Here is a 20,120-nt window from a genome sequence, read left to right on the forward strand (position 1 = left end):
TCTGCCCTCCGGTCTCTGATGAGAAGCCCGCAGCGTGCTCGTCACCGCCGAGGACCCTGCCTGGAGCCGCCTCTTGAGCTGCTCGCAGGCTGTGCTCGTGGCCCCGGGGTTTAGACCACGTGATGATGCTATGTCTCTGTGTGGGTCTCCATTCTGACCCTCCTGGGCTTCAGGGAACTTCCTCAATGTGTAGATTTGTATCTTTTGTCAAAACTGGGGGTCAATGGCCATATCCCTTCACATCTCCCCTCTCCTCCAGCACACACTCCTCTGGGCACCTCAGTACCCCTGACACTGCCCCACAAGCCTCTCAGGACCTGCTCACTGCTCTTCCTTCTCCTCCCTGCTCCTCAGGCTGGACCATTTTCAGTGACCGGAGGCTCAGGCTCACTGATCTTTCTTCTGCCGGCTCAAGTCTGCTACTGAAAGCCTCTAGTGAGTTTCTCTTTCATTTACTGTATTTTTCAGTACCAGAATTTCTTACTTTTTTTAAATACTGGCATACCTTTACAGATATGCTCTATCTGCCAATATACTGTTCTGGTATCTTTCAGCATCTGTTCACTATCTCCCTTAGCTTCAGAACATAACTGAGGTGGGTGAGGTTCATGTTTGTCTAGGAAGTTCAATGTCTGGGCTTCCTCAGAGACAGTTTTTGTTAATGTCTTCTGTGAAATGCATTCTCTGTAATTTTTTGTGGAAACCCAGACATTTTGAGTATTATCATCTGATAACTCAGGAAATGAAATATTTCCACCTTTTGGGTTTGTTCTGCTCTGCTTAGTATATGCTGTAGCCATGTATATCTGGTGACTTTTCTAAACTATTTTTGTAAAGCATGTATTCTATGTCACATGTGGTCTCTCAAGTCTTTCTTACTTTAGCTTATATTCAACCAGTGTTTGAAAGAGATCTCCTTGCATGTGAGGAAAAAGGAGGTGGTGGAGGGAGGAAGCGAAGGGAGCAGGATGAAGACAGGAGCAGGCACAGCTGCTCACAGCCTTTGCAGACCACGGTTCCGTGCGGGAACCCTGGTCGCAGCTCCGCCTCAGCCTTCACTTCTGCCTGCCCTGAGCCTGTATCCAGCCTTGAGCGTGGCTTTCAAACCACTTCCCCCCCGCCTTGGGCCAACAGGGGTACTTCAGATTCCCTCCCGATTCTTCCTGCCTGGCTGTGACAGCTAGTGTGTGAGCCCGGCTGTGATATCTCTGCCCGGCTGCTGCGGCTGGACCCCAGCCTAGACAATAAGAGACGCCTGCAGCTTTCCAGCTTTCCTGCTCGGAGTTGCAGGTGAGGTGAAAGACAGACAAGCCAACTGGGTCAGTCCTTAAGGTAGCCCCCACACAGGTTAGACAGACAAAAAAGATTCACCACAAATAAGTTCTGCTCCGCACTCTTCAGAGTCAGCGTCCAGAGTCCCAAATTAGGATCTGGCTGCTGCCATCTTCAAGGAGGGTGCCATGACAGGGACAGAGTGGAGCAAGGGCAGGTGAAAACACCAAGGAGCTTTCCTACTATTTTCAAGTGGCCTTTTCCTGGATTCAATAATCCCCTAGATGCTGTAAGGCTCTGACGTTTTTCAGAGTCCCGACAAGTTAGCTCTGCCAGGTCCTGATTGATCTGTGGAGCTGCCTACTCTTCATTTTGCTGACATCACTGCACTGTTCATTTGTGAATGATACAATCAGTGCACAGAAACAAATCTCTGCTCAGCCCAAATTTCACAATATAAAACAACAGAAAACACAAGCCAAGATCTACATTGTATTCTAAAACAGACAAACCAAAGTTATACCTAATTTACCTGGCCATTCTGGGGAGTCTTTTCCCCAGAACTAAAGCTTACCTTCTTTTTTATACAACACAACTTTCCTCTACCATGCCAATATTTAAAGCATCAAAGCTTTTTAATAATTAATTTTCAATTCAATTGAGAAAGCATAATATTTTCAAAAAATGATACTGGGACAACTTGGTATTCACATGCAAAAGAATGTGAAGCGATACCACATACAAAAGGAAAATGGGTCATACATCTCAAGCTCAAACTATAAAACTCCTAAAAGAAAATATGGAAGTAAATCTTTGCAACTTTGGGTTGGCAAACTATTTCTTAGATACAACCCGAAATATAAGCAACAAAAGAAAAAAAACCAGATGAACTTGGGACTTAATGAAAATAAAAACTTTTGTGCATCAGGAACACCGTGAAGAAAGAAAAAATACAACCCACAGAAGGAGACAACACAGTTCCAAATCATATATATCCAACAAGGGACTAAAACCCACTCCACTCTGAACTCCACTTCCAGACAGGCTCCAAGGTGCTATGAATCTTCACGGAGTTTCTCTCTGGCACCTTTTCCTGTCCTCATGCTTATCATAATAGCCTCACACATTCTCTCCCTATCACACTGCCTCTTTTCTACAGTGGACTGAAAACCAAATAAACAACTCTTAACACATAAACCAGACAAGGGTGCAAGCCTGAAGTGAAGGGTGTGGGGGAGCGAGCACGCATCGGCTTCCATTTTGGATCTCGACGTCTGTTTCAGGTGCTAGAAGTCCTATTCCCCAAGTATAATTTCAGGCCATGGTGCCAGATGTCTGGTCTTGCTGACTGTGTTTAAAACAGATTGCAAAGACAGACTTTAAATGAGACGATGCTATGCTTTACAATGTGTACACATAAGTTGGGTTTCACGTGTGTCTAGTACACAAGCATTCTATACAAACTGTAACAGAGATATATGTAACTATTTATATATAAACATATATATATACACACACCTGTGTATGTACATGTGCATGCATGTGTTTATGGGCGTGTGTATACATTTATATTCATGTATACATACATACATTCAAACATCGAGAGAATAAAAATCTATCCTGAAATCATATGCATCATACTATTATAGGAAAATTAGTTAGGTAACATGTAATTGCATAATACTATTTTCAGTAACAAAACTAAAACGTTTTCTTGCATTTATGCTGAGTCTAGAATGATGATCACATGAACCAATGGTGAACTGGATTAAAAGTGTCTTGCTCACCTCTTACTGTAAGCTTGCTGTACAGTTGTGAGTTCACTTCTTTGTCTCGCTGGAAACGCCGAAATTCATCAACTGCTTCTCTCATGATAGTAACAGCCAAGACAAACCCCTTTAAACAAAATAAAACAAAGTATTTGAGAAAATCGGACTTTAGCAAAAAAGGGAAAATCCTTTTACTATTTAGTTTTACTTTTTTCCTTCAATTTATACTAGTTTTGAAGCATACAATAAACAAAAACAAAAAATGACAAAAAGTAATAAACACTACCTAAGGAACACAGAAATGCACTGTGTAAGATTTACAATTCTCACTGTACCCAAAAAAAGTTTTAAAACTCACATCTTAATATGTACTTCAAGTTAAACATCAGAAAACCACCTCCAGTGAGGAGAAGAGAGAAAACAAAGCAGCAGAAGTCACCTGTGTTTCCTCTGCACAGCTGTGTGGCTGGCTAGGACTGTGGGGTCAGCCTGAGGGCTCCCCATTGAGTGACGTGTGCACACACAGACACGGGCCCCATCCCACTCAGGAGGAAACCCAATAACCACCCCGTGGGCCCCTGCCACCACAGCCGCATGTCCACACACTCCTGCAGCACGCCAAGGCCTCGTGCAACTGCTGTGCCCTCTGCCTGACACCTACTCTGCACACGGCGCCTGCTCTCTCCCAGCATAGGAGGGAGCTGGGCTGGGACATGGAGCTGACCCCCTGGGGCCCGAGAGAACCCCCAGCCCCGCCAGCAAAAGTGCTTTGTAATGTCTCCAGCTGACCTAGCTGGAGGACTGCGCAGGACTCTAGAAACCCTTTAACAAAGTGCAGTGACAGACAGCAACAATGTCACATTTCAAAAATCCGATCAATTTATCTTTTAACCGCCTGAACTCTTAAAACTGTATTTTAAATACTTAATAATTTAACTTAATTTCAAAATCTTTTCTTTTTACCAGAGGAGCCCAGTAGGTGTAGAGATACCCTATTTTCAGTGCTGGTACAAACTGTGAGCAGGATACTATCAGAAAATAGAGATTCAGGAAAAACTTGAATTGTTCATATAAAACCTAAAAAGAAAAAGAAAAAAAAATCAATATAATCTCAAGAAAAATCTTTCATACCTTAATTAAAATCAGCATATTATCTAACTGAATTTCCACCAACAGTGAGAATATGCCGAGTCACAATCAACTTAATTTTGACAATGGCTTTCTAATAACTAAATCACAAAAAAGAGCTAAGATTACCTCAAATTATATTTAAAATAAACTGAAAAAAAGGCAGAACTTTCAACTATGTTAAACCTTTAGGTTTTCTGTTTCCTTGTATGCAGTCTTCCACATTCATCTTTCATAAATCTCTACATGCATATCACCCAAGACACACGGGAAAACCTTCCCAATGTTAGTAAGCCATAAATTCAAAAAATCTTTTGCGAAAGTGGTGCAACCTTATATTTATGAAGTGGTAAACACTCAAACATGACAGCCACATTTTCTGAATGTGAACATTAGGTAGCTTCACAAAGATCCAGTGAATAAGCAAATCATTTATAGGTATGCATTCACACACGTAAAAAAAACACTAATCTCTTGTATTTACTTCCCTCAAAGTGTAAGAAATGAAAATACATAAAAATATGTAAATTATAGACCAATTTTTATGAAGAAAACTACCTGTATATTCTTTATAGTCTCTTGGTAGTTGATCTTAAACAATATTTTCAAATATAAACTAAATTAAAATCATCATTCAATAGCATCTTCTAGGAATGCAAATCCTGTATTTTCATTTTTGTTTCTTAATTCAAACAGAATAATCCTTAAGGAAATCCAAGATCTAGTATATTAACAGACTTCTATTCACAAATGCCTCACTTATTAGATTTAAATTGAAAATCAAAATGGAACAAAACTAGTGTTTATAGATGGGAATACCTTAAATAGCACACTATAATTATAATGAAACTTACAAACTTGCGCATTGTATATCAAAATCTCCTTGGATGCCATTTTTAAATACAACTTGGAATGCATGGAAATTTTAACAAGGGCAGAGCAATGGGTTAAGTCCTTATTGTTGACTTAAAGAGGCTGGAATCACAGTTTTTATATAATGAAGCTGTATACATCATCACACAATTATGTGTGTGACTGAAAAATCAGTTACATTGATAACACGTTTATATTTATAATCACATTCAATTGCTGTCTAAAATGTTTTGAATCATTTCATAGATTAATCTCAGCAGGAAAGAAAGCTCTCTTTTTCCTCAGTGATTTCTTTAAAATCTGTTAGCATAAATTATATCTATTAGCAATTCAGAAATTGCCATTCGTGCTAAAAATGGCATAGAATTCCTACTGTGCAATTACCAAATGTTTCTAAAATACTACATTTTAGATGAAAAGACTAATTTAAGAGATAATCTAAGGAAAAAGTCATTCCCACGGTAACAGTGGTACAGACACATCAACAGGTCTCTTCAGGACAGCCATCCTAAAGGCTGTGTGAACTCATTCAGATGAAAACCTAAGCTGCACTGCACCCCCTGGACACTGCAATCAAGACTCTATTTCTATTGTCTGCTGAGTGAACTCAGACAGCGTCGGAAAAATGTACAGTATTTAGCCAATCTGGGAGTATTTAATAATTTAAACCTAAGGAGAAAACAGCAGCTTCATTCAAAAAAGATGAGAATATTTATCTGCCTGGAAGACAGTTTACATTTTATTGTCCTGACAAAAGAGCAGTCTTTTAATTATGGAGGCATTAGTTTTGCATGTTTTAATAAAGAAGCATATTAGACATCAAGCATCTGACAACAACTGGATGGATGGGGTGGAGAGTGATGCTAATCAATGCCCAATATAAAGTCAGCATGGTTATGTAAATAAAAACATGAAAGCTAAAGCAGCCCTCATTTCACATAATTGAGTTTTTTTTTGCAAAATAGCATAAGACCTAATACTGAAAATGTGTTAAAAACTTTGATAATGGAAAGATAATCAGCACCAGCTTTCTTTTGCCTTTAGAAAGATAAATAAATCTATTAAAATAGGGAATGAGGCAAAAATAAATCAACTATTCTAAATACATATAATCTCAGCTTTATAATTTAAGACAAAAACATTACTGGCAATAACAAAAAGTAATAAATATTTAAATTTCAGAATTTAAATTTAGCATAATACTAATTAAAGATAACTACTGATATAATAATAAAACAAGGCCTGAAATGTATACTGTGAAGTAGAAAATAAATCTAAAAGTGCTTGTAGATATTTTGTTGCTCAATCATGTTTGAGTAAAGTTATTTTACTTTGATTGTGACAGCCTTCAGTTCAGTTCAGTCACTAAGTTGTGTCTGATTCTTTGCGACCCCATGGACTGCAGCATGCCAGGCCTCCCTGTCCATCACCAACTCTCAGAGTTCACTCAAACTCATGTCCACTGAGTCAGTGATGCCATCCAACCATCTCAGCCTCCGTCATCCCCTTCTCCTCCCACCTTCAATCTTTCCCAGCATCAGGGTCTTTTCAAAAGAGTCAGTTCTTCGCATCAGGTGGCCAAAGTATTGGATTTCAGCTTCAGCATCAGTCCTTCCAATGAATATTCAGGACTGATCTCCTTTAGGAGGGACTGGTTGGATCTCCTTACAGTCCAACGAACTTTCAAGAGTCTTTCCCAACACCACAGTTCAAAAGCATCGATTCTTCAGTGCTCAGCTTTCTTTATAGTCCAACTCTCACATCCATACATGAATAATGGAAAAACCATAGCCTTGACTAGACGGATCTTTGTTGGCAAAGTAATGTCTCTGCTTTTTAATATGCTGTCTAGGTTGGTCATAACTTTTCTTCCAAGGAGCAAGCATCTTTTAATTTCATGGCTGCAGTCACCATCTGCATGGATTTTGGAACCTAAAAAAATAAAGCCTGCCACTGTTTCCACTGTTTCTCCATCTATTTGCCATGAAGTGATGGGACTGGATGCCACGATCTTAGTTTTCTGAATGTTGAGTTTTAAGCCAACTTTTTCACTCTTCTCTTTCACTTTCATCAAGAGGCTCATCTTCTTCTCCTGCGAGAACTCCAAAACTACAACTCCCTGCTGAACAACTGTCGACTGGAGAATGTTGGATCCCACTAAAAAGATACCCCATGTCCAAGGGCCAAGGAGAAGCCCCAGCAAGATGGCAGTAGGGGTCAAACTGCATTTAGAATCAAACCCCTTACCCACCAGAGATGCTCAGAGGGCTCAAACAAACCTAGTGTGCAACAGGACCCAGAGACACCACAGAGACTTGAGCCAGAAATGCGCTTGAGTGACAGCCTTAGCAGGCTTTAAACGTTATATATACAGTCAACATTTCCCTCTAAACAAATACCCAATCAAAATTTATGACTTATTTTCTGGTAATTTTATTTAGCTTTATTTGATTATTTCTACAATGATATAAATGTGATGTTTATCTGGAACTGAAGGCAATAATCAGACTATAAATTTTCTTGAGTTGAACTCTGATGCTGCTGCTGCTGCTAAGTTGTATCAGTTGTGTCCGACTCTGTGCGACCCCATAGACGGAAGCCCACCAGGCTCCTCCATCCCTGGGACTATGTGGCTATTAATGACATGTATGAAAACAAAAAAAGAAGAAGAAAAGCATATGAATTATTTCACAATTATTTGAAATACCCATGGTTCAAAGGTCTCTGATTTGGATATGACAGAATTAACGAGAGAAAAAAAATGAGAACAAAGTAATCTCCAATATCCAGTGCATTTTTAAGAATTTAACAATCTTACCCCAGGTATAAAGGTAAATATATTATATTTCTGATTTTTTATAGAATTTCTGGGATGTTTTTCTTCACACTTTTCCGGACATCCAAGCCACACTGTACGAGCTTTCAATTCTCTCTTTCTTTGACAAATATTAATCAGCCAGTCACAGCAACTGCATGAAACAAAAGATACGTGTTGTGTACGCTTTTCTAAATGTTTTACAATTAATTCTAAATATCTAGAGCCAATATTGTTTCTGTATTTACCAGACACCAATGGCTTATCTACTGTTAAGTAGTAAGGGCTTCCTTAAAACGGGTCAGCTATGTTAATTTAAATTTGACATAAAAGTACTGAAAGAGCTTATACAAGTGTGTGATGACTCCTGGAACCTCAGGGAGATTGCCTTCCCTGTTTAGACCCTCTCACTGGCAAAATAAAACCACTAACATTCTGAAGCAGTCAATGCTGCCTATACTGAGAAGAGAGTCACCATATGTTACTCATAATTCTCAATACACCACTCGGTGATTCTGACAAAGGCTCTTAGATGTCAATTGATTAAAACATGACCATCCTCGTTTTGTCTTAGGTAGTCACTTTTTTCCTCCTTTAAAAGATGACTTTTCTACTAGCATTAATATAAAATTAAGACTTATGACTCAATGCAATATTCTGAAAGGATACCAACATTTTATGGACTATTCAAATGGTAATAAAAGCTTGACTCTATTTTCATATAGTTACCTTCACCTATGAGGTACAGATTTTAATGCTAAATCTACCCTTGTTGCTCCAATAGTGCCAGGGCTCCAGGGATACAAACTCGTCCCCTTCCTGGGACGTCCCCCTCATCTACTCAACCATTATACTTGAGTAGAGCATATAAACCTTCTAGTGGGAGAACTTTTCTTAAAATACTTCAGAAAATGATGAAAAGGTATCAAATTCATCTTTATTAAGCATAAAATAATCATGAATTTAAACTGCAGTATTAACAATTCAGTTTAAAATTTCCAAAATGTAGAGAAAGACTCACAATGGTTTATTTAGGAAGGGAAGTTGAAGACAAGGATAGAACAATAGACCCACCAACCAGGAGGAGGCAGACACGCCTAACTTCACTCTGAAAAAGTTAACATGACAATGCCAGTCTTAGAAGGCATGACAATGAAATGAGGGTGACATAACTGGACTCAGGTCAAATTCACTGCAGGTCTTCCCTCTACTCCAATCATTCTGAGGTGATTCTTTAAACATCACTTTACAGTGCTCGCTTCAGCAGCACACATGCTAAAACTGGAAAGATACAGAAAAGGTCAGCATGGCCCCTGAGTAAGGACAACATGCAGATTCATGAAGCGTACCACATTTAAAAGAGAAAAAAAAAATCACTATCAAACACAGAACACTTAGATGTGCTGTATGAGGGAATACACTAGGTGTTTAAATTGCGATGCGTTTATTCCTCCTGAATATCCACCAGGTTCCTGGCTGTGCTCAGAAAACCTTAGGTCTGGAAGGAGGCACAGAGCTCAGTGCTTCCCTGAGAGAGGCGGGCCTTGTGCCAGGAGCTCATGTGGACCTTGTGATGTCACAGGTGACTTCATAGAGGTTCCCCAACCCCTACTTTTTCACTATTAGTAGCAGAGTGTCATGAATAACTTACTTACATGTTGGAAGTCTAGGAACCTTAGTTTTTTTTTATACAGAGTTATAGAGAAAAAATAAACTATTGAATATGTGTTTTTAGCCTTCTGTTTTTAGCTCTCCAACCTTTTAGTTCATTCGTTCAGTCGTGTCCAGCTCTTCGTGACCCTGTGGACTACAGCATGTCAGCCTTCCCTGTCCATCACCAACTCCTGGAGCTAGCTCAAATTCATGTCCATCAAGTCAGTAATGCCATCCAACCATCTTATCCAACCTTACAACACTGTCACAAAAACTTACTGTCTAATAAAGCATCCATTCTCCACATGTGGCTATTTTAGTGTGAATTACTTACTACTTAGTAAAATAAAAGGTCCAGTTCCTCAGTCACACTATCCACATTTCAAGGATTCAACAGCCACCTGTCCAGTGACTAGCATATTGATCACCAGAGATCAAGCATATCCCCAGCATCCCAGGGAAGCCGTGGAGCAGGGCTGGCGGACACAGAACATGCTGCGGGCAGCACGGCAGCTGGGACAATGGTCCTCGGCAGTGTACACTTCAGATACAGGAGAAACCCTCCAGGAATGCATTCAGATGTGAATTTTTTCTTCTGAAACACATAACTATCTAATCTAATGGCTTAATGTGCAAAAAGTCAGACAAGTCTTAAGATGAACAAAGGATAGCCAAGCTCAGTGTTTGAAAAAATAAATATAAAACTGAAAAAATGTGGATTTTCCAGAGTTTATGCTGGTATCAACATGGTCTACCGGTAAAAGGCTCTAACAGGTGTAAAACCACTGTCTTCGTCACACGGCACTGTACACATCGACTAGAATAAACTCCTCAGTATCGACACCACTGTCAGCAGCGCATGAAATTAACATCCCAGTAACTTCCAAACTGTCATGCTCTATAAACTCTAAATTAAATACCAAAGGCTAAAAACACATATTCAACAGTTTATTTTTTCTCAATAATCCTGTATAGAAAAAACTAAGGATCCTAGACTTTCAAAATATAACTAAATTATTCATAACACTCTGCTACTAATAGTGAAAAAGTGGTGGTTAGGGAGTCGTTATAAAGTCCAAGAGATGTCAAAAAGGAGATGGCAAGAGTGAACATCAACATATTAGGAATCAGCAAACTAACATGGACGGGAATGGGTGAATTTAACATTATATCTACTACTGTGGGCAAGAATCCCTTAGAAGAAATGGAGTGACCATCATAGTCAACAAAAGAGCCTGAAATGCAGTACTTGGGTGCAATCTCAAAAGCGACAGAGTGATCTCTGTTTGTTTCCAAGGCAAACCATTCAATATCACGGTAATCCCAAGTCTATGCCCTGAGCAGTAATGCTGAAGAAGCTGAAGCTGAACAGTTCTATGAGGACCTACAAGACCTTCTAGAACTAACACCCCCAAAAGATGTCCTTTTCATTATAGGGGACTGGAATGCAAAAGTAGGAAGTCAAGAAACACCTGAAGTAACAGGCAAATTTGGCCTTGGAGTACAAAATGAAGCAGGGTAAAGGCTAATAAAGTTTTACAAGAGAACACACTGTTCATAGGAAACACCCTCTTCCAACAACACAAGAGAAGACTCTACACATGGACATCACCAGACGGTCAATACCGAAATCAGACTAGTTATATTCTTTGCAGCCAAAGATGGAAAAGCTCTATACAGTCAGTAAAAACAAGACTGGGAGCTGACTGTGGCTCAGATCATGAACTCCTTATTGCCAAATTCAGACTTAAATTGAAGAAAGTAGGGAAAACCATTAGACCATTCAGGTATGACCTAAATCAAATCCCCTACGATTATACAGTGGAAGTGAGAAATAAATTCAAGGGATTAGATCTGACAGACAGAGTGCCTGATGAACTGTGGACGGAGGTTCGTGACACTGTACAGGAGATAGGGATCAAGACCATCCCCAAGAAAAAGAAATGCAAAAAAAGCAAAATGGCTGTCTGAGGAGGCCTTACAAATAGCTGTGAAAAGAAGAGAAGCGAAAAGCAAAGGAGAAAAGGAACAATATACCCATTTGAATGCAAAGTTCCAAAGAAAAGCGAGAAGAGATAAGAAAGCCTTCTTTAGCAATCAATGAAAAGAAATTGAGGAAAATAACAGAATGGGAAAGACTAAAGATCTCTTCAAGAAAATTAGAGATACCAAGGGAACATTTCATGCAAATATGGGCTCAATAAAGGACAGAAATGGTATGGACCTAAAAGAAGCAGAAGATATTAAGAAGAGGTGGCAAGAATACATAGAAGAACTATACAAAAAAGATCCTCATGACCCAGATAATCACGATGGTATGATCACTCACCTAGAGCCAGACATCTAGGAATATGAAATCAAGTTGGCCTTAGAAAGCATCACTAAGAACAAAGCTAGTGGAGGTGATGAATTCCAGTTGAGCTATTTCAAATCCTGAAAGATGATGCCATGAAAGTGCTGCACTCAATATGCCAGCAAATTTGGAAAACTCAGTAGTGCCACAGGACTGGAAAAGGTCAGTTTTCATTCCAACCCCAGAGAATGGCAGTCCCAAAGAATGTTCAAACTACTACACAATTGCACTCATCTCACATGCTAGTAAAGTGATGCTCAAAATTCTCCAAGCCAGGCTTCAGCAATACATGAACCATGAACTTCCAGATGTTCAAGCTGGTTTTAGAAAAGGCAGAGGAACCAGAGATCAAATTGCCAACATCCGTTGGATCATCGAAAAAGCAAGAGAGTTTCAGAAAAACATCTATTTTTGCTTTATTGACTATGCCAAAGCCTTTGACTGTGTGGATCACCACAAACTGTGGAAAATTCTTAAAGAGATGGGAATACTAGACCACCTGAACTGCCTGTTGAGAAACCTGTATGCAGGTCAGGAAGCAACAGTTAGAACTGGACATGGAACAACAGACTGGTTCCAAATAGGGAAAGGAGTACGTCAAGGCTATATATTGTCATCCTGCTTATTTAACTTATATGCAGAGTACATCATGAGAAACGCTGGGCTGGATGAAGCACAAGCTGGAATCAAGACTGCCAGGAGAAATATTAATAACCTCAGATATGCAGATGACACCACTCTTATGGCAGAAAGCGAAGAACTAAAGAGCCTCTTGAAAGTGAAAGAGAAGAGTGAAAAAGTTGGCTTAAAGCCCAACATTCAGAAAATGAAGATCATGACATCTGGTCCCATCACTTCATGACAAATATATGTAACAGTGGAAACAGTGAGAGACTTTATATTTGGGGTCCAAAATCACTGCAAATGGTGACTGCAGCCATGAAATGAAAAGAGGCCTACTCCTTGGAAGAAAAGTTATGACCAACCTAGACAGCATATTAAAAAGCAGAGACATTACTTTGCCAACAAAGATCCATCTAGTCAAGGCTAAGGTTTTTCAAATAGTCATGTATGGATGTGATAGTTGGGCTATAAAGAAAGCTGAGTGCCAAAGAATTGATGCTTTTGAACTGTGGTGTTGGAGAAGACTCTTGAGAGTCCCTTGGACTGCAAGGAGATCCAACCAGTCCATCCTAGAGGAAATCAGTCCTGAATATTCATTGGAAGGACTGATGCTGAAACTCCAATATTTTGGCCACCTGATGCGAAGAACTGATTCTTTTAAAAAGACCCTGATACTGGGAAAGATTGAAAGTGGGAGGAGAAGGGGATGACAGAGGCTGAGACGGCTGGATGGCATCACTGACTCAATGGACATGAGTTTGAGTAAACTCCGGGAGCTGGTGATGGACAGGGAGGCCTGGCGTGCTGCAGTCCATAGGGTCACAAAGAGTCGGACATGACTGAGTGACTGAACTGAACTGATGAAGTCCAGTGGCGTCGCCAAGATTAAATAAGTGGACAAAAGCCTGGGGTGCTACCAGAACTGCCACTGGATTATGCAGACAGAAGACAGCGAGAGAGACAGGTGCTACCAAGTAAAGAACATACTTGTAATCAAAAAGTACATGTAAGTCTTAGGGAGTTGTAGAGCTAAGGCAGAAGGCAAACATGAGCAATTTTTGAAGGCAAAGAAACAAGAGTAAAATACACTGGTAAATACTGGTGAGTGAGAAGGAGCAGCAGAGAGCTGCCCCTGGAACAAGTCAGGAGCCTGCACCCAGAACAAGGGCAGGGGCCCAGAAGGCTACCTCAATGACTCATCACTCTGAAGACATTTTCCCATTTATATGCAAATTGAAACTAAATTCAGTAATGCACAAAGTATCCTTTTTACTTAAAAACACTTTAGGATTAGTAACTTTTCACAGATGCCTCTACAATCAAAGTAGTACTCCAATATTAAATAAAGTATCTACATACCAAGATCCCATCTTCTAAAATTTTAAGTGACCATAATTAGGTAACTTCCAATATTTAGAGCTTCCTAAATAAACAAATAAATATTCCATCCATCAAGTATCTTCAGTCACCAATCCAGAAGCAATCAGGCACTCGCGTCCTCCTGAAAGATCTGCATTTTCCCACGCTTTTGCACTCCAAACGTGCTGCAGGTTAACTGAGAGGGTAGAGGCCATTGAGATCCAGGAATAATCCCAGCATTTGATACAGGCCCCTTCATATGGAAATGCTACTCAGGGCTCCACTTTCATGGGACAAAGTGATTTTTGATAGGGAGTGAAATGTAAATCTCCTGAGAAAGACATTACTGCTCCACTTCCACCCCCAGAACTACATAGCTGAATGCATCACAATAACTCATGTGGAGGACACTCAAACGTTTAGAAGACATATCACAGAAAAAATTTTCAGAATCAAATTTGTCAGAGTTGGAATTTTTGCCAAATAATAAAAATGAGAAGGCAGATCTTAAGCCATGAAGAAATTAAAGCCGACTTAATCCCTGAAAAAGAACAATTTTAAAGTAAGCCTTACTATTCACAGAATCTACAAGTAATTGAAATCTACACAGAAATATCTAGAGCTCACTAATATTATTTGCTACCTTTACTACAATATTCACTAACATTTTATTCTGCAATTAAACTAATTTTACACAACTTCTACTTTTTGATCCACCACCTAATAATTTTAGTAACACAATTTTATATTGTCTTGTCATTGTGTTAGTTACTCAGTTGTGTCCAACTCTTCGCGACCCATGGACTGTAGCCTGCCAGGCTCCGCTATCCATGGAATTCCCCAGGCAAGAATACTGGAGTGGGGAGCCATTTCCTTCTCCAGGGGATCTTCCCAAGCCAGGGATCAAACCCAGGTCTCCTGCATTGCAGGTAGATTCTTTACCATCTGAGCTACCAGGGAAGTTATAATCCCTGGTATTTAGTAAATAAAAAGGTTAACGAATATTCAAAACTGGAAATCTATAAGAAATAAAGAAAATAAAACCAATGTAAGTTGCTAACTGTAAACTCTGTCCTGTAAGGTAGTTTTAATTTCTGTAACGATTTCTTGGTGCAGCAGGTGTCTCCTGAACACAAAGTGTGGCCACGTCTCAGGTCACTCTGGTCCACATGGAAAGAGACACTCATGAGTAAAGCCGCCACGATGGCTCAGTCAGCTGTGCCCACTCGATCACCATTTCTTAAGATAAAGACTTTACACACATGTCGAGTGTATGTTACTCAGCTGTTTTAATTTCCCCAAAACATGGGTGTTTTTGCTGCTAACATCTATATTTTCAAATATATCTTCAGTAAGAAAAGGAATACTAAAAATGAAATCCCGAATGTGCCTATGTTCCATTTGGTAAAAACAAAACCCTGTAAGAGACCAAAAATAACTCAACAGTATACTCAGTGTTGTTAATGCTCACAATTCCTGGCAAATGTCTGACCGGGACAGATAAGTCGCCACTTCTACAGCACAGGCCTCCTTCGTGGAGCCCACACTGCAGGCACGAGGCCACACTGTATCCTCACAGCTGCCTGTCTGTCCGTGCCTGCCCCCACGCCCTCAGTCTTCAGAAACACTGTCACCCAGGGATCGTCCACGCACAACAGATGCTCATTTCCACTGCAGGATTCCTTTGGGCGGTGTTCTCTAGTGGCAGATGGCAAATCCGGACCTACTGCAAGGAGACCACAAGGCCCAGTCCTGGCACTTCTCCCAGTCCATGGAGCAAAGAGGGAGGAAGGGCTTTGGCTCGTCAAGTCAGACTCTTCTTCAACCCCTAGCTTTCCCTTTAACTCTCATGACAGGGACTCTTCCAGTTCTTGGCTTCAGCCATGGTGAGAACGTGCACCTCAGACGGCACCATGGGGTCAAGTCCGACTCCTTTCTCCACCCCACACTAATGAAGAACACATGTCACACCATCAGACAGTTCCACCCAAACCCATCCACTGCAGCTGTCTCCTCAACCGACAACACTGGCCCCCATTCCCACCGTAACCACCGCCTCGCTTCCACAGCTGGTGTTGTAATGGCCAAGCCTCTCCCTGATGGACAAACAGTAATAGAATTATGCTAGGTTTGATACAAATGCATGATTATTGATCTTCCTTTGTTGATTACTGATGATCTCTACCAAAGCATGACCAACTTTCTCTTGTTTTTAGCCCTCATCTGTATCCCAGACAGCTTCTAACTTAAATGAACTAATGTTCCCAATCAAGGATAAAAGTCATCTTCTCCAACATGATTTCACTGTTCCTCCCTTATTTTTTCTGCTGCCTAAAAAAAAGGAGTATAAGCCTTCCTTTCCAAAACTGTCCTTTTCCCCAAGGTACCCACCCCTCCTTTCCCTGTCATAGGCCTATGCCACACGCCTACTGATGCTTTTAGGAAAGTCATCGTTGAGGGGCTTCCACTATCACAATAATTACAACAGCGCTCAACCTCTATCTCTAGACCCTGCTTCTGGTTCTGACACAACTGTCTTAGACCAATCCAGTTCAAAACATTTATAAAAGGTACCACAGGTACTTCACACTAGTGAGAAGGGCCATCATTAAAAAGTCTATAAATAATAAATGCTGGAGGGCATGTGGAGAAAAAGGAACCTACACTGCTGGTAGGAATGTAAATCGGTACATCCACTAGGGAGAACAGTATACTGAAAGTCGCTCAGTCGTGTCTGACTCTACGACCCCATGGACTGTGGCCCACCAGGTTCCTCTGTCCAAGGAATTCTCCAGGCAAGGGCACTGGAGTGGACTGCCATTCCCTTCTCCAGGGGATCTTTCCAACCCAGGGATCATGCCCAGGTACCCTGCACCGTGGACAGATTCTTCATTGTTTGAGCCGCTAGAGACGCTCAGGGAGAACAGTATGGAACTGCAGGCAGATTCTTTACCATCTGAGCCGCCAGAGATGCTCAGGGAGAACAGTTATGGAAGTTCCTTAAAAACTACTATCACCATATGATCCAGCAGTCTCATTCCTGGGCGTGTATCTGGAGAAAACTCTAATTCGGAAAGACACATGCACACCAATGTTCACTGCAGCACTGTTTACAACAGCAAAGACATGGGAGCAACCAAAGTGTCCACTGACAGAGGGATGGATAAAGATGTGGGACATATATACAATGAAATATTACTCAGCCATAAAAAAGGATGAAATAATACCATCTGTAGCAACATGAATGGACCTAGAGATTATCATACTAAGTGAAGTCAGTCAGGGAGAGACAAATATCATGCGATAGTGCATATATGCAAAAGCTGAACAATGATGCAAATGAACTTATTTACAAAACAGAATCACAGATATAGAAGACAAACTTAAGGTTACCAAAGAGGATAGCAGGGGTTGGCAAGGAAGGGGGTAAATTAGGAGTTTGGGATAAACATATACATACTACTATATATAAAACAGATAAACAACAAGAATACAACACAGGGAACTATATTCAATACCTTATAGTAACCTATAATAAAAAAATCTGAAAAAATACATATGTTTAACTGAAAAAACAAAAATACTAACAAGGAAGTATATAGGAAGATGTGTGTAGCTGCGTGCAAATACTAGGCTATTTTATGTAAGAGACTTGTGCATCCATTGATTGGTAACTGCAGGGCTCCTAGAGGGCTTCCCTGGAGGCTCAGACGGTAAACACAACACAGGAGACCTGGGTTTGATCCCTGGGTCAGGAAGATCCCCTGCAGAAGGGAATGGCTATCCACTCCAGTATTCTTCCCTGGAGGAATCCATGAACAGAGGAGCCTGGTGGGCTACAGACCAGGGTCGAAAAGAGTTGGACACCTGTGAGTGATTATCACTCTCACTTTTCAGGGGTCCTAGAACCAATCCTCCACAGAGGCCATGGGTACGTATAAAATTATAGATGGAAAAGAAAGGAACACAATTTATAAGTATCAATTTACAAATATCAATACAGTGACAAAAATCAATTCTACCATATATTAATTACAGAGTCACTGTCTCCATCTTTTAAAGTGTTAGTCACTCAGTCGTGTCCAACATTTCACGATCCCATGCACTGGGGCTTGCCAGGCTCCTCTATCCATGGAATCCTCCAGGCAAGAATACTGGAGTGGGTTGCCATTTCCTTCTCCAGGGTTTAAACATTAACTCATCTGACAATAAAAGTGAATTTGGCTTTCTGTCCCTTTTGGATTAGCACTGTTTGGTTTTGACTAAGGTTATTTACACTGTCCAGGATGTCATTTAGAGTGGCTTCTTTAGTTTGACATGGAAACAAATGTGCTGAGAAGCTAAGCTTATAAATAACAATGTAACCTCGCTGAGCAGGAGGTTAGGCAGCGAAGGGAGACAAACCTGGTACAGAGGAACTTCCATCCCCCGCAGACAAACCACTCCAGGCCTCTCTTTCTTCGCGTGGTCCTAGCTCGTGGTAAAGTGTGGTAATCACTTTCGTCGTTCTCAAAGCCCTCTTCAGACATCATCAGTGGCATTTCATCCAAGTGGGCAGACTCATCCTCCAGCTGGTACCTGGAGAGAGGAAAGATCAGAGCACTGAGGTGGGGCAAGCTGTCTCCTGTCTACAGTAAGGGTTTCACTCAGGGTAAGAGCTGGCCCAGTTCTACTAATTACACTTTTCTTTTCTCCTCATACTAAGTTACATGAACCAAGAACATCCAGATGTACAAACTGGATTTAGATAGAAAAGGCAGAGGAACCAGAGGTCAAATTGCCAACATCTGCTGGATCACAGAAAAGCAAGGGAACTCCAAAAAATATCTACTTTTGCTTCATTGACTACACTGAAGCCTTTGACTGTGTGAACACAACAAACTGTGGAAAAATTCTGAAAAGAGATGGGACTATCAGACCACCTTACCTGTCTCCTGAGAAACCTGTATGCAGGATAAGAAGCAACAGTGAGAACCAGACATGAAACGATGGACTGGTTCAAAACTGGGAAAGGAGTCTGTCAAGGCTGTATACTGTCACCCTGCTTATTTAACTTATACGCTGAGGACATCATGCAAAACGCCAGGCTGGATGACTCACAAGCTGGAATCAAGATTTCCGAGAGAAATAGCAACATGACTTAGTGACTGAACAACAACAAAAATGCTTAGGTTGTAACTCATATTACCTATGCCTTTTGTTGTTTAGTCACTAAGTTATGTCTAATTATTTGTGACCCCATGGACTGCAGCACACCAGACTTCCCTGCCCTTCACCATCTCCCGGAGCTTGCTCAAACTCATGTCCACTGAGTTGATGATGACATCCAACCATCTCACCCTCTGTTGTTCCCTTCTCCTCCTGTCCTCAATCTTTTCCAGCATCAGGGTCTTTTCCAAAGAGTCAGCTATTTGCATTAGGTGGCCAAAGTACTGGAGCTTCAATTTCAGCATCAGCCCTTCCAATGAATATTCAGGGTTGATTTCCTTCAGGACTGACTGGTTGGATTGCCTTGCTGTCCAAGGATTCTCAAGAGTCATCTCCAACACCACAGTTCAAAAGCATCAATTCTTCGGCACTCAGCCTTCTTTACAGTCCAACACTCTCATCCATACATGACTACTGGAAAAACCATTGTTTTCAGTAGATGGACCTTTGTTGGCAAAGTGATGTCTCTGCTTTTTAATATGCTGTTTAGGTTTGTCATAGCTTTTCTTCCAAGGAGTGTCTTTTAATTTCACGGCTGCAGTCACCATCCACAGTGATTTTGGAGCCCAAGAAAATAAAATCTGTTACTGTTTCCCCAACTATTTGCCATAAAGTGATGGGACTGGATGCCATGATCTTAGTTTTTGAATGCTGATTTTAAGCCAGCTTTTTCACTCTCTTCTTTCATCCTCATCAAGAGGCTCTTTAGTTCATCTTTGCTTTCTGCCATTAGAGTGATATTATCAGCCTATGTGAGGTTGTTGATACTTCTCCCAGCAATCTTGATTCCAGCTTGTGATCATGCAGCCCAGCGTTTCTCATGATGTACTCCGCATATAAGTTAAATAAGCCCGATGACAATAAATAGCCTTGATGTACTCCTTTGCCAATTTTGAACCAGTCTGTTGTTGCATGTTTGGTTCTAACTGTTGTTTCTTGTCCTGAATACAGGTTTCTCAGAAGACAGGTAAGGTGGTCTGGTATTCCCTTCTCTTTAAGAATTTTTCCAGTTTGTTGTGTCCACATAGTCAAAGGCTTCAGCACAGTCAATAAAACAATAGTATAA

The 20,120-nt window shown here is 40.7% G+C and overlaps 1 protein-coding gene and 1 non-coding gene across 2 annotated transcripts in view; one reads left to right on the forward strand and one right to left on the reverse strand.

Annotated features, from left to right (window-relative positions):
- Nucleotides 1-20,120, reverse strand: part of ATP9B (ATPase phospholipid transporting 9B (putative)) — a 151,780-nt gene that overhangs the window by 119,393 nt on the left and 12,267 nt on the right. Inside the window, exons 2-5 of the mRNA XM_055559422.1 lie at nt 18,251-18,424; nt 7,861-8,011; nt 4,005-4,118; nt 3,060-3,168 (exon numbers count right to left, since the gene is read on the reverse strand). Of these exons, the coding sequence (XP_055415397.1) occupies nt 3,060-3,168; nt 4,005-4,118; nt 7,861-8,011; nt 18,251-18,424 (548 nt within the window). The remainder of the gene's footprint in view (nt 1-3,059; nt 3,169-4,004; nt 4,119-7,860; nt 8,012-18,250; nt 18,425-20,120) is intronic.
- On the forward strand, nt 9,109-9,215 carry LOC129636359 (U6 spliceosomal RNA). The gene has a single exon (XR_008706899.1). It is a non-coding gene; the product is annotated as a U6 spliceosomal RNA (small nuclear RNA).

This window comes from Bubalus kerabau, chromosome 21, assembly GCF_029407905.1.
Source record: "Bubalus kerabau isolate K-KA32 ecotype Philippines breed swamp buffalo chromosome 21, PCC_UOA_SB_1v2, whole genome shotgun sequence".
Lineage (NCBI taxonomy): Eukaryota > Metazoa > Chordata > Mammalia > Artiodactyla > Bovidae > Bubalus > Bubalus kerabau.